General features: G+C 40.6%; 1 protein-coding gene across 6 annotated transcripts in view; it reads right to left on the bottom strand.

The window, feature by feature from the left end:
• The window catches only part of pknox1.1 (pbx/knotted 1 homeobox 1.1), a 143,834-nt gene that overhangs the window by 32,173 nt on the left and 84,969 nt on the right, over positions 1–26,692 (bottom strand). For all 6 annotated transcript variants that reach the window (XM_086052286.1, XM_086052282.1, XM_086052283.1 and 3 more), the window contains one exon: positions 25,140–25,311. In XM_086052286.1, the coding sequence (XP_085908412.1) occupies positions 25,140–25,311 (172 nt within the window). The remainder of the gene's footprint in view (positions 1–25,139; positions 25,312–26,692) is intronic.

The following is a 26,692-nucleotide window of genomic DNA, read 5'->3' as shown; positions in this document are numbered from 1 at the left end:
ACAACTGATACAACATGTAAACAACAAGTCACAATCGTACCGCCCCTCAAGGGGCGCCACCTGGTGCCTTGAATCTAAAACAACAGAAACAAGTTAAAAGAAAGAAAAAAAGAAAGAAAAACAGTTAAATTTAAGTATAAAACAACGTGAATTAAAGTAAATAAACAGATACGAAAGAATCATGATGAAAACATGTAACTAAATTCTAAAGCAAAACCAAAATCAAGAACAGATCAGAGGTCAGACAAGAGGTTCCTGGCAAACCAGTCCGGTGGGCGTCTAGGAGGCCAGACGAGAGGGTTGGCGCGGGGACACTCTAGTGGCCCTCCTGAAGGCCAGACAAGAGGTTCTTTGCAAGGCCAGTCCGGTGGGCGTCTAGGAGGCCAGACGAAAAGGTCTTGGCTGGACAAGTCTGGTGGGTGACCCAGAGACCAGAAAAGAGTGTTGTGATGGGGACAATCTAGTGGTGCTCCCGAAGGCCAGACAAGAGGTTCTTGGCGGGGCCAGTCAGGTGGGCAATCCAGGAGGCCTGACGAGAGGGTCATGGCAGGACCAGTCTGGTGGGCGTCCAGGGGGCCACACAGGGGATGAAGGCAGCCTCAGGCCTTGCGCCGCTATAGCAGAATCCAAGAGCAGTCGCAAAAGTTGCACCGCCAGAGCAGAGTCAGAGGGCAACAGAAGACCTTGTGCCGCCGAAGCAGGAACGGAAGGAGGCTGCAAAGCTTGCGCCGCTGGGAAAGACTCAGAGCCTGGCGGTGCTGAGGAGCCAGGATGGGGGTCTGCACTTGCTGAGGTGCCGGAAAGGGGCAGAGGAACCGGCATGGGAGCCTGTGGTTACTGAGGTGCAGGGAAGAGGGCCTGACACTGCAGAGGAGCTGGCATGGGAGCCTGTAGTTGCCGAGGTGCCAGGAAGGAGGACTGTCACTGCCGGGGCATCGGGACGGGGGTCCACATTTGCTGAGGCACCGGGAAGGGGGCCTGCCACTGCAGAGGAGCTGGCATGGGAGCCTGTATTTGTCGAGGTGCCGGGAAGAGGGTCTGGCACTGCTGAGGCACTGGGTGCATGAGAGCATGTACTTGCCAGGGTGTCAGGAAGGGGGCCTGGCACTGCTGAGGAGCGTGCATGGGAGCCTGTCACTGCCAAGGCATCGGGACGGGGGCCCGCATTTGCTGAGGCAGCGGGAAGGGGCCCTGCCTCATCAGCCTGCCACCATAGAGGTTGGGACGCACACGAGACACGAGGAGTTGGGAGTACAGATAGCGAGGAAGGTAAACTACAAGAAACGGGATGAACGGGACTAGGTGAAGAAGTACATAGTGAACGAGGTGTTGAAAAAGGCGGGGAGTGTAGTGGCTTCGGTAAAGATTCATAATGACGTGACTTGGAAAAGGTTGAATTATGGGAGGTACCAGAACCTCTTCTCGGGCGTCTACGTTGGCCACCCCATGGGGCTCTTGTGTAAATGGCCTACTGGGCACCCAAAGAAGGGTCTGAGGGGAAGGGTTCAGTCGTGGACACTAAAGGTACAGGTTCGGGATGATGCAACTTGGAAAAAGCGGACTTACGGGAGGAACCAGAACCTCTCCTCGGGCGTCTACGCTGGCCACCCCGCGGGAGTCCCGTGTAAATGGCCAACCGGGTGCCCAAGCCAGGTCTGATGGAAAGTGTTCGGGAGTGGACACTAACGAATCATGACCAGAAAAACGTGACAAAAACTGACAAGGGCTTGAATAGTGACTTGGAAACGGACTCGGAAACCAAAATCAGTGTCAAAATCTGAATCTGAAACTAAGGGATCATCATCGTACAAAAACTGAGGAGGGCTTGAAAAAGCAGGAAGCCCAAAATCAATGTCAGAATCAGAATCGGAAAGGAGATTAACCAAACAATCGCCATCTTCACAGTCAGAAAAATCTGAGGCTAAAAACAAAACATCGGCTGTTAAACTAGAAGGGGACTGTACAAAATTAGGCCACGTAGATGGCAAAGATGTGAGGGACATGGAAGAAAAGACAGAGCTTACACGAAGGGTTTGGGGGTGGTCATCAGGCTGAGGGCGGTTGGAGGCAGACCGGGACTTGATGACTTGAGCGACCCATCGTGGAGGAGCGCCACGAAAGGTTCCCAGTGAAAAGGCAAAGCAGCACCCAGTGAGACAATCACTATCTGACTGGAGGGATGTTTAGGAGCAGGTGGTGATGTCTCCGGCTTGAGGGATTGTGTCTGAGTCTGATGGGTCCATGACTGCTCAGTATGTTCTGTCATGTGAGGATTGGGATTTGGACCCATACGCAGATATGGCACGGAAGTTAAAGAGTAAAAAGTCTTTATCAACAAAAATACAAAGTAACAACAGAGATCAGGACTGGAAGAGAGTTTGCATCCTCACTCAAAGAAGGTTTGACATACTGACAATGTGTCAGTGTGTAACTCAAACTTTTAAACTGTAAGACTTTCAGGCCTATATGACATCATAAAGGACAAAGAATAAAAGGAACATGACATCTGCAGAGCAATTGATACAACACGTGAACAACCAGTCATAACACAATGATCACTTATTTCTATTAATTTTCTATTACATTTCTATTAAACAGTCATTCATTTTGTAATTATAAAAAAACAAAATTATCAATGTTATCACTATAATCACAATATTACTAAAATAAACACAAATTCAAGCACCGAAAGCATTGCATCAAGTTTTATTATAAATACAAAAAACTATATAAAATCTGTATTTGCAGAAATTGTTACAATTAATTAAAAGAGCTACAATTAATTTTCATGAATTCAAAACTCCTTGGAATTTACTTAAAATTATTCACAATACATTTACTGTAAGTAACAGCAAACTTGCCTTAGTGTACAATTTTGAGTGGTGATCACAGAGGTGGTCAAAACTGTTTCTGCGTGTAATTATTTTTTTCCCCCTCCACATATGCCTTACTGCAGGGATGTCACAACTCTTCCTTGCTGAAGATGAAAATGGACCCTCTCACCATGAGAGATCAGCTACTGGTCCGCAAACACTGATAATAGGCAACAAAGCCTTATTCGGCGTCAAACGACGATGCGGAAAAAGATTAAGGAAAGCAGCCCAGCTTGACTTTTGTCAGATTCCTTTACTTCAGAGACTGAAAGAACCGGAAAATTCAATCAAGTTGTGTGAGCCTTTATTTACATTGGATGCCTTCTTGAATAATAAAACGAACGCAATGAGTAACTAGTTGTTTTTGTGAATTGCTAATTGGGCTTGTACCATAGTGACCCAAACAACTCCAACAACTTGGTGACCTCCGATGTGATCCCGTGGCTTGCTCTTAACTACAATATTCTTTAGACCGGCGCCGGCAAAAAAAAAAAAAAAAGGTAAGCGAGTGCCTGTTTGCACGAAATCTCCCAAAGCTGCTTCTATCATATTATAGAGTTGAAGAGCGCTGCCAAAAATAGTGATAAATACTCTGAAATTCAGGAATTTATTGCTATAAATTGGTTATTTTTGTTGCTTGCGTGTTGTTATTGGCATTGTTTACTTAGCAGTGTTGTATAAAGTGTTTAGTTTCCTGTTAGCACTTGTTGGTGTGATTGTTGTACAGTTTGTTTAACGTAGTTTAGTGAAAGTGTACCATTTGGCCAACGGTTGCCATTAGGGCCTGGGAGCCCCGTGCCGAGAAGGGCACCAGAGAAAATCCGGTATAGCTGGTGGGACTTTGTGGGACAACATGAATAAAGCAGCAGCGGTTGGTATGTCGTCCATTGTGCCTAGGAAATTAAGAAAGTAGTTCTTTTCCACTTATTTAAACAAGTAATGCCCCACCTCTTCTCTGATACATGTGGTGCGAGGGACACACAAATTCACAAATGAACACCTGGATCAGCCTTGCTCGAGGCATGCCACGCCTCAGTTCATATCAGGGCAAGTGTGAACATAGCATAAGATCTGGATACAAGCGGCTGAAATAAGTTTTCTCTGCAGGGTGTCTGGGCTCTCCCTTAGAGAAAAGGTGAGAAGCTCGGCCATCCAGGAGCGGCTCAGAGTTTAGCTGCTGCTCCACCGCACTGAGAGAAGCCAGTGGCTAGGGCATCTTGTCAGGATGCCACCTGGACACCTCCTTGGTGAGGGCATCTCCCACTTATAGGAGGCCCCGAGGATGACCCAGATCAGACTGGAGAGACCATGTCTCCCGGCTGGCCTAGGAACGCCTTGGGATTCCCCAGGAGAATCTGGACTGTTGGAAATTTCAGCAGGTCACTCACTTGGGATGTAAGCTCAATTATTAGTTCACAAAAAAATATTTTCCAATGCATGTTCGTTAAATCTTTCAAGAAGGCATCCAAAGAAGGCATCCAATTCACACAAGTTGATCGAATTTGCTTGTCTATTTCTTTCAATCTCTGAAATACAGGAATGAGACAAGGTCAGATCTGGGCTTCTTTCCTGACCTCGCGAACACTTACACCCATGGAGGCGAAATGGGAAAAGGCGCTGTTTAAGATGCAAACCTCACATACTGTAAATAGTGTTGTCCTGACAGATAAGTCTAATCAAAAATGTTGGTTCTGATCTTCTCCATCTATGGTTTATATCACTTCAAGGACCAGGTCGTCTGGGCTGGAGACATTCTTGGTCACAAGGATTTCTACCCCTGTCAGCTGTCCCCCAAAGCCACATTCCATTGCACTAGACAAAGTTGTATGCGTGCACTTATGCGAAGGCCTGTTGATGTGTGTTACACAAGACACAAATAGTTTTCTTTCTTCCCTTACTATTATTGATTGTTATATGACTGCTTATGACTGCATTATATGACCGCATCAATGAACATTATGTTGAAGAAGTGTACGCCCTGTTTGAACACTATATTTATATATTATTGCTGGGTAAAAAGTTCATTTATAATGCAAAAACGATATCAAAAATGTTTAAAACACTTTAAAATATGAATCATTGGTTCTTTTATCTCAGACAGGTTTTTATAGGTTTTCATTTACCTGACATGTTTCGGCGGCAGTCTTTCGCCTTCTTCAGAGTGTCACATCTTTATCAGCTGATGTTCAATGAAGGCGTGACCCACCTGTCATATCTGACAGGTGGGCCACGCCCGCCGCTGTTGATTCACCTCCTCCAGGATGCTGCTCCAAGTAGTCGAGAGCATGTATGCTCCTTCGTCCCTGTTGAAGGTCCACAGGCCCTGCTTCTTGATCTCAATAGCATCCCTGATCCAGCACTGCTGTTTGTTGTCTTCGGTGTGAATGACTCTGGCCTTTTACCAGTCCATGAGGTGATTTTCCCTTTTGCAGTGATCGGTGATGGCTGACTTGTGGTGCTCTAGTTGTCTTTTTTTTAATTGCTCTTTTGTCTCAGTGTCTCAGCGTCTCCTTCTCACATACATTTTTATGTATTCTCCCCGATGTATGTTTTATTGGCCTGGTATTTCGTGTATGTTGTTGCATTTGTTTTCTGGGTGTATCTTGTCCTTGTCCTTATTAACCAGTATTTGCCGGAGTGTTGTGTGTGGTGTGTTTATGTTGTATTTCTTCATTGCTCTTTGGATGCATTCTGTGACTCCTCTGCGGCAGCGTTACCACGCCTCGGTGTTCCTGTTTGCATGTTTTTTCTTTCCCTCCTGTGCTGTGTTGTTTTTGACCCGTCCTGCTGCTTTGGTTATAGCCCACTGTGAATATTTGCATTTTTTCAGTGCGTGTTGTATGTGTTTTTCCTCCTCTATTCTGTCTTCTGGGTCCGTAATTATTGTTGCACGTTCGTGTAGTGTTCTGACAACTGACATTTTGTGGATCATGGGGTGTTCAGATATTCAGAGGAGGTATTGGTCAGTGTGTGGGGGGTTTCCTGTGTACTTCTATTTTGATGTCTCCATTGTCTGTGTTTTGTATGTTTAAGTCCAGAAAGGTTATGGATTTGTCTGTTTCCTCTTCATGAGTGAAGTTAATACTGCCGGTGGTTTTGGTGTTCAAGTGGTCCATGAGTTGTTGTGTGTGTCCTGTTTTAACTTTTTCCAAAATGTCGTCCACATAACATTTCCAAAGTGATGGTCTGTATTCTTCAGGGTTTGTTGTGAGTGCTCTCTGTTCCAGGGTTCTCACTTACCAAAAGGTGCCTTGGATTCAAACTAAAAGTGTACATACGTACAAAATCCGAAAATGGCGTACGAAAAAAAATCTGACCGATCAAACAACAGGACAATTTCCCTTGATAAGTCACTGAACTTGGCAGCCCGAATGTACCATGAATGAACCATGCTGGCCAACGCTTTGTGAAAGATGAATCATGACGCCAATGCTTTTCAGTGGGGTGGTAACAAGGAATGAGAATATTGTTTGGTGGCCCAAATTGGCATCGTACAAAAAATGTCAACAAACACGACCGGCAGGACAGAAGGAAAAACAGAAAGTGGTCGGACGTAAAAGGAGATGATTACAGTATACAATTGCGATGCTGCGACTCATCAAGCCTTAATTGCTGCTGCATAGTTAAGGATGGCAGGCGCAGGTGTGCGTTCACACAGAGGGACACAACTCAGGAATGCAAATACTGATGCACTGAAAATAGTAGCCCATTCAATTTATGTAATTTGTGTACATTGGTTGCACATATGGTTAAAATGTGACAAACTTGCGTATATTACAGTAAAATCTCAAAAAAAAAAAAAAAGGTGCTGGCTGCTTCCTTGGTGGCCGGGATGTTTTAGCTCAGCAATCAGCGCACTTTGGCTCCCAGCCGGTGACTCGTGCGGGAGTACGGTTTCGAACCCCAAGCGCGACCCAGCAAGTGCAGCCGCACTGTGGGTGGACTACGCAGCAACACAATCAGCGACTGAAGAAAAAAATCCATTGGATTTACTAAATTCGAACAGGTATATTGGTTGCACGTGACAAAATTGTGTAAAACGAACATATTGCAATGACTTCCAAAGACACGACATTAGAAGTAGCTCAATTAGCTCCCTTTTTTATTCGAACAGGGCTACTGTGGGCCGTAGCCGACGCCAACTACAGTGCAACAACAGAACACCGTCATAAGAACTCACTCCTCCCTCACTCGCACACCCCTCCCATCCAGTGAGTTACGCGATACATTCAGAAACCTCAGGAACAAAACAACAAAGCAAAACACAAATGTCACCACAACACAGATAACCCAATTCCTTACACTATATTTAAATATTTTCAAGAGTAGACAATTACTTCAGTTATCCGTCAGTTATTTTTAACCATGTGCAACCGTCCGAATTAAGTAAATCCAAAGCCCCCCAGTTTAATTTTTTTGTGTGACGTATTGTCGCAACTTGAGTCATAGATGCCCGAGACGATCAAGAAATTGAAGCACTGTTCAGTCTTTCATTGACAATATACAATAAGTGAAAAGGTGATGATAAAAGAATAGAGTGGTTTTGTGTCCTTTGTTTATTCCTCTAGAGTTGCGAGCGGTAAATGCAGGAAAGTCACTCGTAGTAAGCTTCCCCGCCCACCCCCGCACGCTCCCCCCATCCGCCACATCACACCGAACAAATATGTGATTTTGCAATCAAAACACTTCATTTATCCCAGAAGGGCACTTTAAAAAGCATGAGCAGTGTCTTTATAAAAGGACAGACAAAACATAAAAAACAAAGTTGCACATAAAGTGCAAAATCTATAATCTGTATAATGAACGTTTGATTCTAAGTGAAACTGGATGTGTGTCTGAGGCATGACCTTCAATTCACCACCTCACCGAATACATCGCTGAATTTTCTTGTCCCCAAAATGTGTGTACGGATGTGTTAAATCATTTTTTGGGGGGAGAGAGTCACATACTTAACGCGGCACATTGGTACGCATCTTTCAGGCCTGTTTTGAGCGCATGCAGTGTTGATAAGTCCGGTTGCTGTACACTTGTGCAATTTTTCCCATCAAGTAGAGGTGGGCGATATATATCGTTATCGATATCATCGTCAATCTTGCCTTCAAGATGTGTAATTTTACATTATCGAGTATTAATACTGCCTTCCCTGAAGCTGCTGCCTCCGCGACCCGACTACGGATAAGCGGGAGATAATGGATGGATAATACTGCCTCTGACTCGAGTCAGTCGACGGCCGCAAAGTATGAGGAAATGCTGAAAAATCAGTGCGCATTGACGGCAGAGGAGGAGGAAATGATAATCATTCGCAGAATCAGCGGGCAGGACCCGGTCACGTGAGCTGTTTCCTCCTCATTTCATGTAGGATTGTCAAGCGGGTATTCAGAGTGAGGCACAAGTCCACGTCGTCCGTAGTCTGGTTTGGGGTTGACAAGACTGACGTCGGTGGGAATAACATGTTAGATGTGCCAAAACGGTCACCGTGAAGAGCAATTCTGTTGCACCACGAGCCATATGGATTACGAGGAAAACTTGGCGATCGCGCAAGCACGCTATAAACAAAAGCTTAAACACACACACTCAGAAAAGAGTTGCCGAGTTGAACCAACAAATATAAACACACTCACGCACATACACACTCAGTACTTTAGCGAGAAACTACGACGGTTTATTAGTGTGACGCCAGCATACACCCAAACACGAATAAAGTCACAAGTCTACATATCACAGCGATGAATGAGTGGGAAAATGCACTTTTCTGTAAATTGCAGCTTTGTTATTCAACTTAATTTTGAATACGGTGGCCAATGTATGAGAATGGATGTTGTCGTGACAACACCTTTTTTTCCCCTCCCTGGGTGACACTTCGTCACATGTCACATATCAAATACATTTTTTTCTCATTCTGATTGCTGTAGTTAACACCCTTTTCCTCATTCTTATTGCTCTGGTAGTGGTACACCAGTTCTTACTGCAGCTCAAAATGTCACATCATTATTGAATAACAGCAGAGACATTTAAATGACATAAATATTCCCCAAAATCAATGTAAGTCTATACATAATTTTTTGTTCTTTTTTGTTAAATATTGTCGTAGAATATCATTTTTTGCAGAAGCTGTATTTAGCAATTTAAAAGAGATGTTGTTCACAAATGTTGTCTATCCACAATTGGTCTGTGAAGCAAGTGCAGATTTAAAATATTTTTGTAGAATATCGTCAAATTGTCGTTATCGAGTTTTTAGAAAAAATATCAAGATTTTTTTTTTTTTTTGCCCATATCGCCCACCCCTACCGTCAAGTTTTTTTTTTGATAGGTCACATACTTTGTGCAGGAAGTTGCATCTTTCAGGCCCCGTTTTGTGCATACCCAGCGTTGATAAGTGAGACCCCAGGTCTTCCATGAAAAAACTGCAGATGATGGCTGACAGTGGGTTTCCCATGGCAAATCCTTAGTTTTGTCTGTGCATGGTGTTTCTTAATTGAAAGTATGTGGATGTGGCAATGAAATTAAGGAGTTGAGTGAAAAGATAAGATAAACTTTATTGTCCCAAATGGGAAATTTGACTTGGGCTCACTGGCCACAGCTGCCAATACAATATAACACACAAACAAATCAATGACCTAAAAAATTGCACATTCCTCGACAAAATAAGAGTATGGCCATAACACATATCAGTACCATAAAATCGGGAAGAATAAAGTGCCTAGAAAGCATTCCACTTAATTAATTGCACCATATCAAATAAAATACATCATAAAAGCAAGTAAGACACGAATAAAATATTAAAGTGACCGAGTGCACCTGATGAGTATCACACCGATTTGTTTAAGATAGCCACAGAAGAAGGGACAAAAGAAAGCTTGTATCCGTTGTTTTTACATGAGTGCTCGATAGCGTCTACCCGAAGGGAGCAACTCATATTCATCATGCGACAAATGGAAAGAGTCACTGGTGATTCTTTTAGCCTGTGCGAGGACCGAGCTTTGAAAAATTTCTTGCAATGGAGGGAACGCTTTCCTTCCAATCACTTTCATTGCAGTTACAACAAATCTTCACATTTGACAGTTAATTGACCAAAGAAGCAGACGTGCCATATCTGATTAGACTCTCTAAAATGGCATTGTAAAATGAAGTCATTATTTTTGTGCTCACACCAAACAATCTGAGTCGTCTCAGGAAATTAAACCTTTGAGATAATTTCGAACTAAGATCCACATGTACGTTCCATTTCAACTGGTTGTCTACAAACACTCCCAGGTATTTAAAAAATTCAACCCATTCTATTCCCCTTCCATTAATGGTCACAGGGTCATGTGTATGTAGTCCTCTGGGATCAAACACCATCTCTTATGTTTTGCCCACACTGAGGGCCAGATGGTGTTCTTCACACCAGGACAAAAAAGGGGTAGATCGCTTTGTGATAGGTGGATGGACAAACACCAGATTTAAGTAGGCTCACAATAACGGGGTCGTCAGAGAATTTAATGATTGGGTTGTTTGCTAGGCTACTTCTACATTGTTTTGTGTACAGAGTAAACAAAACGGGTGAACTAGCTACACCTTGTGGCACCCCTGTAGTACAGGTTTGGGCAACGGATAAAGGTGGGCATGGTTGTAAGCGAGTTTATGCTTACAAAGCCTACAGACAACTTTGTTGTCATCTGCTGCATCTAAATATTTGTATGTACTTTTCTTCCCCACACTTAGTGTCCCCGCCCCCTACTATGTGTGCGTGTGGGCGGGGGGAGGGGAGCAATTCTCTCTCTTGGTGCTCAGCTTGTTTACAGCAGAGGCGTGAGTAACAATTTGCGTGATACTAAGACCTTGTCTACACGGGGTTTTTCAACAACCGTATATACCCCCCCCCCACCTGCGTTGGAATACACATTAAAAAAACGCATCCACACGTAACCGCAGAAGTGCGTTTCCAAACGCACGCCAAGCCTCTAGGCGGCAGTAGGTAGCCAAATACTGTCCATTCGGAAGAACTTCCGTCCTATTATGTCACTGCTACGAAACCAAAAACACAGCGCTAAACTCGTTCGGGAGAACCGACAAGAGGTAAGAATTGCTTTTAAACCTTTCACCGAGAAGCAGTGGTTGGTTGCGGACAAATAAGTAAGCAAAAAGCGCATCGAGAATGGCTATAACCAATGCAGCGCCGCGAGAATCCATGTTGACTCTAATGAAAACACAAGTCGCGCAAGTGACGTCGGAACAATTTGTCGCACAGTGACGACGTAAATCTCCAGCTGTAACCGTCTACACCAAAATGCGGATCCGTAGATATCCAGATACATCCGCAAATCTCCACTGCGGCCAGAGTTTTGCGTTTTCACTGAAAAAACTCCGGGGACGTGTGGATGATAGGGCTAACCGCAGACTTATATCCGGCATTTTCAAAAACCCCGGCTACGTGTAGGCAGGGCCTAATGCAGCGTTTAACCGACTAGTAAAATACTAAACGTTTAATAAATCGTAGACGGTTAAACGGTTAAACGACTAGTCGCGCACATCCCGCATGTTAATATTCATTGACCATCAGATGATTAAGACAAGTCAAACATGTGACACTCTGAAGAAGGCTAAAGACTTCCACCGAAATGTCAGGTAAATGAAAACCTCTAAAAACCTGCCTGAGATAACAGAACCAACAATTTCAATTATAAATAAGAGACAGAACTTTACTCAAACACTTTAATATATGGTTTATTATCAGTATAGTTTAGAGAGGATAATATCTGCAAACAAAATCAAATTATTTGAGCATAAGAGGAAATGGAGTATTTTCTTAACCAAGGTCGAAATAATTCAGGATATGTGGTGTTTTCATAACTATGACTGAATGTCTGCCCTTGTGTATGTTATATTGCTTTTGTTTTTACGCACAGCTGATTAGCAGCGTGTTGCGGGAGCGACTCCAATAACTATGGCTTGTGACGTATTTACAGAGTTCACGAGATAGGGCAATCGGGGATTGTCCGAGTCGCCAGTTATAATCAATAATTAATCAAGTGGATTTAACATTATCTGCCTTTGTCAATAATTGTGATATTGCATGTTAAATTGTCTATTTTGAGTTGCTCTTTACGTTCGCACCGTGCATGCCTTCTGAATGTTATTTGATGGTGTTTTATTTGATCGCTGTTTGTCTATGTTTGCCTCGTATGAGTATTTGATTTTTGCTGACTTTTCTGTGGATTGTGTGACAAAAGAATACTATTAGTATCAAGTAGCGTGTTGGCGAAGCGCTTTTTCTTAATTCTGAATTTTTGAGTGTCAGATTGAGGTGGGGAGACTTGGAATGGGCGTCTTGAAATGTTTGGTCTACATTGTGGTGATGTTACGAGCCTGTGTGTGGGACACAGCTGTGAAAAAAGGAGAACCGAAATAAAAGGAGGGGGAGTGACCTTGCTGTATGACAGAGGGATTGTTAGGTAATTATAATGATGTGTTTCATTTATCATGGGGGACATCTCTAAGTGTTACAGTACAGAGGATTAAAAACAAATTACGTTAAAATCCAGCAGAGTTTAAAACGGAGGTTGTATAAGCAGGCATGGCTCCATTGCTATTTTGTGGGTGTGATTGGATGGACCACTGCCTTGGAGGAGTGGAGAAACTGGAAGAATTGTAAAAGGATGCCAAAAATAGTGAAGGGAAGCATACAGTATACTTATGCAAACGTTGATATGAGGTAGTGAAATTTGTGCTGAGTCACAGTTAAGTGATCACAAAATGGCGGACCAGCTTAAAATGGGGGCAGACAATGCCCGATGAAAAAAACAAAAAAAACAAAAAAAACACAGAGGCCCTGATTGGCCCTGCGTTCCTATGTTTGTTTCTCTCCAAACCAACCGTCTCCGAAACCCCAGTTTGTCTCTTTTCCTGACCGCCACCCAGGCGCCATTTCACTGTGTCTCCCTGTTCCCCTTCAGCTGTTTGGTCTACAACTTTTTTCTTTTCTTGCCGCTCACTTTCGATATGTTATTGTTAAGTTGACTCTTCATATTGTGTTGCATGAAGTTACATTTTCAGGGTTCCATTGGCATGAATAAAGGTCAATAAAGGAGTTTATGTTCCCCATAAGCAATCCATGAGCCTTGCTCGGGTCAGAGTGTCATTCTTGATGTGTGACCCGGGAATGACTTCCAGTCACGTAAGCACTGGCCACTCAAATCTCCTGATAAGAACTGCTCAATTTTAAGTATTCATTATTTCGATAGAAAAATTCATGTAAATATCCACTCAAATGAGTAAAAGCATTTCTCAGTTGTATTATTTTAATGTTTTTTTCTTCTTGACTTGACTTGACTCTAGCTTATCCCAACACAAAAACACTCTGCTGGTAATAAAGTGTAATCGCAGGAGCTTGGTTGTGCTAGAAGAGAGTTCTTTGAGGTGCTGCATTAGGGAGCGCAGGGAACAGGCGTGAATATTTGGGCATGGCATCCTATTGTATTAATTAACCCGTTGCGAACGCGAGGGGAAAGTGTGTTATTCAAGTATATTGTATTGTACTGTCTTGGAATGTGTTTACCTGATATTTAAAGTTTAAATATAAGTGTGATGGAGACTTATTCAATATTGCAGTAGTAATTTATCTTTCAGTTGTATACATAGTAGAGGAAAATGTATATCCAAAAACTATTGTGAACACCAATTGACAAAAAGTTAGAATAGGTTGAAGCGCCAGGTTTAGTATTGTTTATCCTGCATGTCCCAGAAATCAACGCATATTTAATAGAACAAAAGAAATAAATAATTTGCAAATGCGCTATATAAATAAAATTGTATTGTGTTGTATCCACATTATTGATAAATGTTCTACATTTGTCAGTGGCACTACAGTAAGCATGAACTATTTTCCATTGCACGCTTTTCTTAAACCCCAATAAACAACTACCCAGCTTCAACACATCATCAAGTCTGTTAGAAAGCTGTTTATTTTCAACTAGCTGTTAGAGTGCCAGCAGACTCCATAATTTTGACTATATTCCATCACATTTGTTTTTATGTATAAATACCAAAAGATTAGTTTAATCATTTGTAATGTTCCTGAATCCTGTTAAGTGATTACTGTACACTACTGCATAGCCGTATGCTCGTGAGTGATGTCACGTCAATAAACATTAGTTAGTAATTTTGGCAAGTTTGTTAAATATTGTAGAGGTGATAAGACGGGTAAACGTGAATTGGTTATATGGTTTGGTTGTTTAATTATTAGATACAATGAATTGAGAAGTCTCGGCGTGCTGTGAATTAATGGATGTGTATTGGAGGATGTTACTTTAATATTGCTTATTTGTGTAGTCGCATACCACAATAAATACACTTGTCAAGTGGAATACAAGCCTTTGCCACTCTGAAATAGATTCAGATGGAGGCCAGTCATACATATTTTTCTTTACAAAGCCCATCACTGATACAGATGTTGACTATAGGGGGTTATTTGCTTAAATACATTTTTTCCTACAAAAGGCTCCCCAAGTATTTTGGAAAATTGAGGTAACAGTAAAACAGGTCTATAATTTTATATCTTCCTTTTCTTTTGCTCGATATAGATAAGACGTCTAGTACCGGAAATCGGAAATCTTTATACAAGTAAGGTCTCGATGTAATGTGTTATAGAGTGTCCCATGACTATCTTGCTATGGTGCCAGACGTAATCAGACAAGGACAGGACATGAATTCTGGTGCAAGTGATCCTGACATTTTACTCCGCGTTCCCAAAAAGGGAGATTATGATTATATGTGAGATTATAAACCATTTAGATATTAGCATACATGCCAGAGTCTTAAATAAATAAATAAAAAAAAACAATAACAAATTAATAGAGTTTAATAATAAATACATAATGACACAACACCTTGTATTAAGTTTTTGTTTTTGTTTTCTTGTTATGGTTTTTTCTATCAAAATGCTTTGCACTAGTGAGGGGTACTTGGCTAAAAACATATCTACGTTTATATTTTTCACAGGGGGCTACTCTAAAGAAAAACGAGAGATGGATAGACGGGACACTTTTCACTTTTAGTTTTAATAGCAGGACACACTGGACATGACCTATATATTATATAACATATAATGTTAAAATTTGACGTTGTGGCAATCTCCAAGATTTGGTTTATGACTTGACTAGCTCGGCTCACAACTTACAAAGTTGACGAAAGCATTGCTGATTTTTTCCCAATTTCTATTTATCAACCAAATATTTTGTACAGGTGAACCAGTGGAGATTGGCACATCTGCCTCACAGTGTAGAAGTTGTGTGTTCGAATCCAGCCCCGGCCTTCCTGTGTGGAGTTTGCATGTTCTCCACATGCCTGCGTGGGTTTCCTCTAGGTACTCAGATACCCCCCCACATTGCAAAAACAGGCACGGTAAGTTAATTGAACACTCTGAATTGTCCCTAGGTATGATTGTAAGTGTGAATATTTGTTTGTCTACGTGTGCCCTGCGATTGGCTGGCAACCAGTTCAGGGGGTACTCCGCCTTTAGCCCAAATTCAGCTGGGATAGGCTCCAGCACACCCGCAACCCTTGTGAAGGTAGGCGGTCCACATAATGAATGAATTGCCCCGGAGAGCTCATCCTCATCCTCATCCTCATCCTCATCATAACGGCACGGTGGTCGACTGGTTAGCACGTCCGCCTCACAGTTCAGAGGTCGTGGATTCGATCGCGGCTCCTGCCTCCCTGTTTGGAGTTTGCATGTTCTCCCCGTGCCTGAGTGGGTTTTCTCCGGGTACTCCGGTTTCCTCCCACATTCCAAAAACATGCATGGCAGGTTAATTGATCACTCTAAATTGCCCCTTGGTGTGATTGTGAGTGCGGATGTTTGTCTGGATGGATAATAATAATGATAATAATAATAATAATGATATTCTCCTATGATATTGATTGATAGACAGACACAAAGGATTTATTTGCTGGAAATATAGTTAAATTTATAAATGTAAGATGTAGCCTCAGTTAAGTTTTCATTCTGAAAGCAATGCTGTTTTTACTTTGTTGGGATAATGAACATGTTTTGTTTTATTTAGTTTGTGGTATTACTGTTAGTTTTGGATTAGCTGTAATGACTTTGTTTAGGAGCAATGAAACGCAGTATTACAACCAATCATGAGGGAGTGTTGATACCCTGTTTACAAAAAGGAAAAAAATATCTCTTTTGTGGGGGGATTGGAGGATTATGGAATTAGCCAATGGTGGGATTAGAAGACACCGGACTCAGATTATGGGTACAAGTGACACTGATTCCAATAGATTACCTATGGATCGGATCTGTAATAGTTGAAGATCTCGTAGTGAGAATAGCTTCAGGGAGGTATAGGAGGGAAAAGGCTATTTGTGTACAGTGTTCCTCACTTTTTGCAGGGGATACATTCTTAGCCCCCTGCTTTAATGAGTGAATTTCTGCAAAATTGAGGTTGACTTTTCTGTTGTTGTTAATATTTGTTTATTATTATTATTGCGGACCAGAAGCATTTGATATGGTGCGGGAAATGTTGCATGAGGGGTTTCTCACAATGTCAGTTACCCAGACATTTGTATTGTCTTATATTGCATGAGATTACTATATTTGCAATTGACGAATGGATCACATTAAATGATAGAGCTTTGTGGAGGGTCAGTTTTTCGGGCCCAAATTATGTGTCTTTTTATTATGATATAAAGTATCATGAATTCTGAAGTTATGAATGATCTTTGCTGATGGTATAAACATTTTTCTTGCCCCGAACATGATATTATTAACCTAATAAGGAGTGGACTGAATAAACGATTTTATGAAAACAATTTACATTTTTTGCTTTGCGAAGAGGAAGCAGAATGGTTTTGTATTGGATTTGACACATGAATTATGTATAATTGTGTTTTTATGGAGTTGGAACTCAATGGAGTCTGTGGAACTATGATCTTTGGCTTGAACATAGGCCATGAGCGTTGCTGAAAGACATATATGGGAAACAATTAAGATGTAGAGAGTGTTAAAAGCAGTACGGTCAAAAAAAAAAAAATTCATTGCAAAATTTCTATAACTAATTGAGATTAATCATATCTTAAACGAATATTATTCTTTTCCTGTAAAATACAACTGTTGAACAACGCACCAAAGACGTACAACTAATATGGTATTTGAATTTGGCTTTGCAAAGTGGAAAATTATTTTGGATTTCTACAATAAACCATAGAGAAAGTGTTTAAAGGAAAACTACGTAAAAGCCCGTCTTGGTGACAGTGACCTCTGCTCTAAATTTGGCTGCAAAGTGAGCAAAGGGAATCTGCCACAGGAAGTAAATAAAACTAAGTAAACCGAGTTAAATTTGATAAAATTTTGATTAATCTCTGTAATTAATGCTTTTTGACATTTGAAATTTTGGCAGCCCTGATTAGAAGCTATTGTAGACCTATTAATTACGGTTGAGTTGAATTTAGACACTGGAGGGTGGGAATAAGAATGATGATGAACACATTTTTTGGAGGTCAATTATTATTATTATTATTATTATTATTTCATATTTATTTTCTTCTCTCAATCCAACATTCATATTACTTATGGATATTAGGAAATTATGGATTTGTTGTTACTGGACGCTCTGAATTAAATTAACCACATTGTTCACCACATTGTTTTTCTTTATTCGACCATGGGTGGAGAAAGCAGGGGCGTAACTAGACATTTTTCACTGGGGTGGCCAGCGTTGAACAACACCTCATTGAGGAGTGGCCGTATGTGCCTCCCTATATGTGTGCATTTTATCAAATGAAACCATGGCTGTGGATGGTATGATGAACAATGACTGATCTGTCATTGTTGTTTGGTTTCTACAGTGTGAAATGATTATTTTATTGACGTTGACTGTGATAATTGAATGTTCTTAACTTTAAAGGGATCATTTTAGTGTTTGCATTCAGACCATTTGTAAATGTATTATTTAAATATGCAGTTAATATTAAAAATGTGGCAGAGTATCCCATATGAAAATGCCTACAGTATATGGGTTATACATGGCAGGGATCATATCTTCCTTTCACAAAACGAGTAGAATTATCCTTAAGATGTATAAGATATATAAGATATATAAATGACATACATTTTATGTGTTTGTATATGGAGGGTTTGAAGCACAAGTGATCCACATATAATTCAGTTAAAACGTAATTTTCAGGTGAAACTTTTAAAAACGTTTTTCAGACAGGATCAAGAGGTCAAAGCGTAGACTACTGCATCCATGTGAAAGTGGCAGGAAAATCACAGGTACCAAATTTTTTTAACTAGTTCTGATTTTAATAAGTCCCCACAGAGACCAACAGATGCTCTCTGTGAGGACTTTGCAGACCACTTCAGAAGTAAAATCGATGACATAAGATCCAGTCTTTTAGCCCGTCAAAACACAAGTTTTAATAAACCCGGACAATCATATTTACATGAGGAAACACTGGAAAGTTTTGCCCTGGTTGATGCAAGGACACTTGTTCGAGTTTTCTCCCAGGTAAACCCAACAACCTGCCTTTTGGATCCAATTCCCACATTTCTTTTTAAGACATTTTATGGATTTTTTGAAGAACAAATTTTAAATATAGTCAATTGCTCTCTTCAGACAGGCGTCTTCCCCGCTGCCTTTAAAACGGCGGTGGTGAAGCCCCTTCTGAAGAAGAGCGGTTCTGACCCGAGCGTTTTTAATAACTACAGACCCGTATCCAACTTACCGTTTTTAAGTAAGATTTTAGAAAAACTGGTTTTCATCCAGTTGAATCATTTTTTAAATACAAATAATATTTTGGAGAAATATCAATCTGGTTTTAGGATGAACCACAGTACGGAGACTGCTCTTTTAAGGATCTTAAATGATATTAGGTGCACTGCAGATGTGAGAAAACTCACAGTCTTGGTGCTACTGGATCTAAGCGCTGCTTTTGATACAGTAGATCACCAAATTTTATTAAATAGACTTAAAAATCTAGTGGGCATCTCTGGTACTGTTTTTGACTGGTTTTATTCCTATCTCACAGACCGATATTTCTTTGTAAGTATGGATACTTGTTCCTCTAAAACTCATGAAATTAAATGTGGGGTTCCTCAAGGTTCGATTTTAGGCCCCTTACTTTTTAATCTTTATATGCTTCCCCTCGGGGATGTCATCAGGGGACACGGCATCAGCTTTCACAGCTATGCTGATGACACACAGCTGTATATTGCCGTGTCTCCTGATGACACAGGACCCATTGATACCCTTTTAAATTGCATTTTAGATATCAAGTCATGGATGGCAGATAATTTCCTACAGCTCAATGAGGACAAGACTGAGGTTTTAGTTATCGGTCCCGAAGGTCAGAGAGAGAAGCTTTTACCAAAACTACACATTTTTAATCCCTCACACTGTGTGAAGAACCTTGGCGTCATTTTTGACTCTGAGCTCAGTTTTATTCCTCATATTAAAAATGTAACCAAGATTGGTTTTTATCACCTTAAGAATATCGCCAGAGTCCGCCCGTTTCTCTCTCAGGCTAACACGGAAGTGCTGATGCATGCCTTTATTTCCTGTCGTTTAGATTACTGTAATGCCCTGCTCTCTGGCCTCCCGAAAAAGAGCATTTCACCACTGCAACTACTGCAGAATTCAGCCGCTCGGGTGCTGACGAGAACCAGAGGGCGGGAGCACATTACGCCAGTTTTGAAATTGCTGCATTGGCTCCCTGTGTGTTTCAGGATCGATTTTAAAGTACTTTTATTAGTTTATAAATGTGTTAATGGTCTTGGGCCATCTTATTTATCTGATTTGCTTTTATCATACCAGCCCTCGCGGATCCTGAGGTCCTCTGGCGCCGGCCTTTTATTTATTCCAAGGGTGAGGACCAAAATGCATGGCGAGGCTGCATTCAGCCATTTTGGTCCTCACCTTTGGAATAGCCTGCCAGAGGATGTCAGGTCTGCAGAGACTGTTGATATTTTTAAGAGGAAGCTCAAGACACACCTTTTTAGTTTGGCTTTCAACAACTTTTAAATAATTTATCTTTTCTTTTGATTGAAGATAATTCTATGTTTTGCTTTGAATGTTTTAAAGCACTTTGAGTTGCATTTTTATGTATGAAAAGTGCTATATAAATAAAATGTGATTGAGTGAATGTGAAATTTTCCACAAGGTGGTCAGGGGGGTTGGCCACCCCTTGGCCCTCTGTGGCTACAAACCTGGGAAAAGTGTAAGTTTTTGGCAGTATTTAGAATAAATTTTAAGACGAGCTGTGTTTCTGTTTTTGCTGTTAAAAGATTGAATGATTTGGTATGGTGAGTGTCTGTTTTGGGATATTAAAACTGTTTTGGGATAGGTTTTAATTGATACATTCTTTCTCCATGTTCTATATATATCCTTAAGACAGGGAATACTTAGCAATTGGTTCGGAAAATTTGACTAAATAGTTCTTTATCTATTTACCAAGTGATATGTATTAAATATAAACAGGCTGGACGATAGATGTTCTGTGAAGTTAAGACGAGCTTTGTCGTGACAATTCTGAAGGGACAAGACATTGTTTAATAAAATACCGGACTGCAAACTTTGTTATCTACAACCTGGTTGACATTACAGGTCCAGGATTCCGAACCACGTCCAGGAGGAACAGGAAGAGCTACATCACACCGATTGGATGGGCAAAATCCACCGATGACAGTGATCAAATTTGGGTCCATGGGCCTTTTCCGACCAGTTGAATATTACGAACAATTATAACAATAATTCTAAATAGATGCTGGACATTTCTTGCTATAATGCAACAATAGGACATTTACACACAATTAGGAAATTCATACTTTTAAAACAATATTATACAAATAGAAATGTACCATAAAAAGTACACTTGTCCATGTTACGTAGGCTTTAAATGTCCATACTTTGCGAAGATGATGTCTTTATATTTGTTTTAAACTGTCTTATGTTAAGGCTTTTCCGTACATCTATTCTTTTATTACTTATTCCAAAATTTAACTCCATGAATACTAAAGATAAAACTCTTGTGTTGTGCGTGTATAGAGAACCTTGAAATTTAAGTTGTCCCATTAACTTATAGCCCCCCTCCCTTTCAGTAAACATTTCCTGTTTATTTCCCGGCAATAAATTATTTCTAACTTTGTAGATTATTTGGATGGTTCAGAATTAAGTTTATTAGTCTGCTCATTACAATGGTCAGGTTTAATCATAGGAAAGGACTATTTGTTAATCTTCATTATTACCATAAATAATAACCTTATCTTAAATATGTCCATAGGAGTAGTGGTGGGCATGTTTGTATTTTGTGGATGCTGGTGTGTTCCTTGCATTAGGGCCTTGGTCGTCAGGAGTACCAATCGTGCGGTGGGCAGTCTTGGGGAAGGGCACCCGCCCTACCAGGCCGCCCAGTGGGAGGGGCATATCGTCATGCCTGTCCCGGAGGTTACAAGGCCGGAGGATTTCAACAAGGAGAACGACATCATCGAGTTTAGGGTCCACGATAACTGACTAACATCTAGGTTGTCGATTTTGCTTGCTCATGTGCTCATGTCCTTCATTGCTCACATGGGGTACACCAATAAATAACACGCACCCAGTCCATTACAGGTCACATATTTTGGTTGTATTGTTTAGAAATTTTCCACATGCTGCAGTGTGTTCCCTGAGGCTCAGTGGCAATTAACGGGGAAGGCAAAATGGGGGGGTTTGGATCCTGGAACATTGTCGAGTAGTAGTAGGGGAAAACACACACATACATATAGGTCAAGATACACAAACAGGGGGGTGGGACGAACTGACCTTTAGGCCAGTTCAAAACAGGGATGAACATTTTTCAGAAAAGCTTTAGCTGAGTGATCCATAAGGTCACTCAGATGGGGTTGCTAGACTAGGCCTCTTTGGCATATATGTTTAGATAGGTGACTTGAGCCGGGCCGTTATCTTGCTGTGACCTTTCTCTTGCTTGGCCTTCCGTGGCAAACTTATTATAAGATAAGATAAGATAAGAAGGCCTTTATTGATCCCAGAGTGGGGAAATGTTCAGTGTTACAGCAGCAAAGATATAGGTCACACAGAGACGGCGGCATAATGTAGCCATTAATGTATAACATTAACGGCAAACATTCAGAATCAAACCTATGTAAATATACACAGTAACTATGTGTATATACACATGTATCTACACACCAACATACATCTACATATAAAGTATGAAGAAACACTCATTTTAGGCTGTACATAGTACAGAGGAAAAATACTCTTAAGTAAGTGACAGTCCTCCTGTGCTGCAGTGAAATATAAGGAACAGCATTTGATAAAAATTGATTTCATTAGTGGTCACACAGTCACAGGGGCTATCTTCACAGCTGCATCTTGATTTTTCTGGCACACTACATGGGTCTAAATTTATGGTGACCCCACTTTTGTGGGGTCAAAAGAGGGAGGTGCTCTTTTCACAAATTATTAAATTCTAAATATTTATACTCAGTATTTGAGGCCGAAAGAGGGTCTGAAGGATCTGAATCTATAAGAATGGCTTTATATTAGACAACAGGTTAACCAAAACCAAATTGGGAATTACACATCACAATCAGTTCAAAGTCAGTGTGCCCTGATCTGAGCACGGGACCAGCTGGTGAAGATCAGCCCCACAGGCAGGGCCAGCCAGGGAGGAGACCAACCCACATTATATTTAGATTTTGAAGACAGTATAAATGTGAGGGCCGCGCCCCTTTTCTGCCTTCGCCCGTCTCGGGTGAGAGCATTCGCGAGGATGGAAAAGCTGCCCAGATCTGCTTATTGTATGATTCCTGAACTTCAGAGATGGTAAAGAAAACTGACGAGAAAATTCAATCGATTAGTGTGAGTCTTTATTATAATTATCATTTACATTTTGGATGCCTTCTTGAAAGATAAAACAAACACGCACTGAGTTGTTTTTGTGAATTGATAATTGGGCTTGCGCCCTGGTGACCCTATAGCAACCAACAACTCCGACAAAGCTCATATTGCTGGTATAAATGTTCATTGTGCTCTATTTTCTCATGGGCCAATATGTGTATGTATGTGGATTTATTTATTTATTTGCAAACCAGAATTGGGTGTAAATCTTGTGGGGTGGGGCATGTAACAGGGTCAGTTAAAAACAGTGGCATGCAGACAGACCTCAGGTGGTGCTGAAGCACTTGCCCTCTGCCCTCTCTCAAAAAAGTGCCCATTGGAAATTTTTTTTTTTTTTTTTTTCTTTTTTCAAAATCACATTTTACTGAGGTCAGTCAATGTTGACACAATCTTTTAGAAAAACTGCACTATTAAACGTGTGAAAATAATGTCCCGGTATGCGCCCCCTCCACACACACACATGACCTCTGTCGCTCGTCTTTCTTTGTCACGTGAACGCACCACAACAGTGGAACGACTGAAAGACACAGCGCAGTCAGGGGCAGGAGGACACACACAGGCATCTCCTCCCCTGCTCCACCAACCAGGTGACTGTGTTACTAACACATGAATCCAGTGAAATTGTATTGTTTGTCCTAACTGTAATTATTTTGTTGTGAAGTACTGCACAAACAACAACAACTGAGCATAATTTGGCCAACTGGCCATTTGATTAGCTAGAAAAGAAGCTCTCTGTAGTCCGTGCATTGAAAAGCATTGGACTTTGCATCGTTGTAATTTGATTTGTGGGGATTATTTTGACTTCAAAATGTGATGAAAGTTTGTTTGCACTGCAAAAATCAGCTATCCAACCAAGAATTAGAATCTTATATCAAGCCAAAAAGTCTTTTTGATCTTGTTTTGAGAATAATATACTATGCAAGAGCAGAATTTGTAAGATTATTAATATTGTTTTATGATTTTCTTATTACTTACTTAGTTTGTAGATCCTAATGTTGGTTTATTTACATGCAAAATAAGATAGATTACTGTCAGTCTCAGTTTGATGCTCTAGTTTATGTTTTAAGAGAACATTTAGCTGTAAAAACATGTTTCAAGAGCCTCCTATTAGTTACTATATAACTGGTGTACCAGTATCAATACACTTCATTCAAATTTTTTGTTGCACGCCAGGGCGGCATGGTAGTTGACTGGTTAGCATGTCCGCCTCACAGCGCAGAGGTTGTGGGTTCGAATCTGGGCCACAAAACTTCACCAGATTTCACCAACAATTTTAATGGTCTCAAACGTTTTTTCTTGTCACAAAGAAGTTTTGAACATGTTTAAAATTTGATGGCGACATGAAAAATTATTTGCAACCATTAAAACTGTTTGGGAATGTCTGGCATGCATCAATTGTTTGCAACATTGACACTGATACTCCGAAAATCCAGACTTTAGTCTTAACCCCGTATCCGCCCACCCAAAGTGAATAAGTGTCACACATCCAACTTTCTTCCATTGTATTCTTAAGCACCCTTTGAATGAGTTGAACACCTACCAGTCCATCCCCTCCCACTCCCCCTTGTTTGTAAATTGAGATGTGCGGGGTGTTAAATTCATTTCTCTGCCCTCTGAAATTGTGAGATTGACAGTATGCAAGTATGCTCTTTGTAAAATGACTGGCGATTATAAAACTTTTTATGGCAAATTTAAAATGTTTCCTGAATCAAAAGACAAAACAGGATGATTGTGGAAAACTGTTGACTAAATCAAACAATAGAAACCTCTGGATGCAGGGCTGAGCATGCACAATTTGCAATACAATGGAGACAAAGAGTAGCTTGAGTGGAATTCGCAAGTTCTGTAAAAGGGAGGGGGCATGGACCAGAAGTGGAAAATGCCTGGACTACATAAACAAACTTTGACTAAAACAACATTCGCTACGTGTGCACACACTTGCAAACCTTTGCTGCTCAGTGAGATATGGGTTTAAGCCAGGGGTGTCCAGCTTCGGTCCTCAAGGGCCGCTTTCCTGCCCATTTTCCAATTATCCTTGCGGCAACACACCTGATTTAAATGATCAGCTCATCAGCAAGCTCTGAAGAAGCTTGATAACGATCATTATCTCTTGAAACAGGTGCGTTGCAGTTGAGATGGAAAACAAGCAGGACACCGGACCTTGAGGACCAAGTTTGGACACCCCTGGTTTAAGTAGTTAACTATGTTTGAAAACAAGCAGTCGGATGGTTCAAAGGTTCCCAATCTAAATCCTTATGGAATTATCTACTACCACAACTGCATTTGCACTCAACCTGCTGGACTAAAATAAAGAAGGTTTGAAGCTAATGAGACAATATAAAGCTGGGATATCATTGTTAGTCATAGGATATAAGCTCACCAAGTTGTCGAGTTCTGGGTCCTCACTGAAAAAGGGCTTTCCGTCCTTGTCCTGAGAGCGGACAAAATTCTCAATGTCCACATCAAAGCTTGCAGAGGTGATGCATTCAGAACTAAGAGTAGACAGCTCACACTTCTCAAACAGCAGAGCCAACAAAGGGAACAGGGGATGTCTGCAAAACCAAAATATATGAGTCATTTTAATTTAATCAAATAAAGTAAAGACATACCAAAGTGAATCGCACAAAGGGAACAGGGGATGTCTGCAAAACCAAAATATATGAGTCGTTTTTAATTTAATCAAATAAAGTAAAGACATACCCAAGTGAATCTCCTTTTTAAAAATCAATTAATTTTACTGATGTGCATTTGAATGATTCATCAGGTAATTGTTTCTAAGGAAAACAATATTCCAGAGTAACATTTTTCAAAAGTTTAATGGTAAAAGTCTTTATAGTTATGTGTCCCAATTGAAGTTTTAAGATTTTCAATGTTTTCAGATAAATTAGCTTTTCAATGTTTTCAGATTAATTTAAATAGTTTTGTGTCTTTTTCATGAAAACTATAGTAAATACATCTTTGTGTCTTCAGATATCTTTTTATTTGTTCTTTTACAAATGGTCTAACTTTTGCATTCAAGCTGTCTTTACCACTGAAGAGCATCAGAGGGTGATTCACAGAAAATATGGTCCAGACGGATGTTCAAACGCTGACCCATTACAAGAGTCAATATTTTCTTCCCATTACAATCAATCATCAGATTTCACTGCTTAAACGATTGAAAACATACTGCTGGGATAATAACTTTTTTGTGCTGTTGTTTGTGTGTGAATGTAGTTTGAGTGGTGAAAAATTGCTGTATTGACCATTCCTCTTTGTGACATCCCAACAAACCCATGTAATTAAGAGCTATTTATACACATAAAATGCATCAGTTACAAAAACAGTTCTTCCCAATAAACTGTCAAAATGTCAATGCAACACAACACCATTTAATCGAGACCCACACTGTCCAAAATGTGATAATACGCCAGTCAAAAATGTTAGGTACGTTTCCTTCTGTGTCCACAAGCTCCCTCCGACAATTTACAACTGTACTTACTGGACAGTTCCACCAGAATGAGTATGTTGAACCAGTAGTTCAATGGGTCCTCTGCAAAGTACGATGTTGGCATTATTAAAAAACGTTTTTCTTTTTTTAATTTTACGACAGTGTCAGCTACGTGAGCGTGTGGTTCAGTTTTATTGGCAACGTGTGTTAAAAAAAATAGACCGATAAATTAGTTCACGCTAGTTGTACTATGTCTTATGTGTATTCTTGTGCGTGAGTCAGCAGGATTTGAAAGGCACACCGTTCAGCTGCAGACAATACGCATTTTGCAAAGAGAATACTGATCATTTGATGGTGTCTACTATGCCTCAAAAGTAATGAATGTAACATGACAGCCGGAGTTAATTTTTATGTATATTTTTTTATAAATTAAAATTGGTCATTTGTACGAGTTTTTAAACTGAATATCTTTGAACGAATGTAGTGAAGCTGTTCAAGTGTAA

Source organism: Filicampus tigris, chromosome 14 (genome assembly GCF_054856515.1).
Source record: "Filicampus tigris isolate MCC_2025a chromosome 14, RoL_Ftig_1.0, whole genome shotgun sequence".
In the NCBI taxonomy this organism is placed as follows: Eukaryota; Metazoa; Chordata; class Actinopteri; order Syngnathiformes; family Syngnathidae; genus Filicampus; species Filicampus tigris.
The sequence above is the reverse complement of the archived record's forward strand: the minus strand, read 5'-3'. Positions and strand labels throughout refer to the sequence as shown.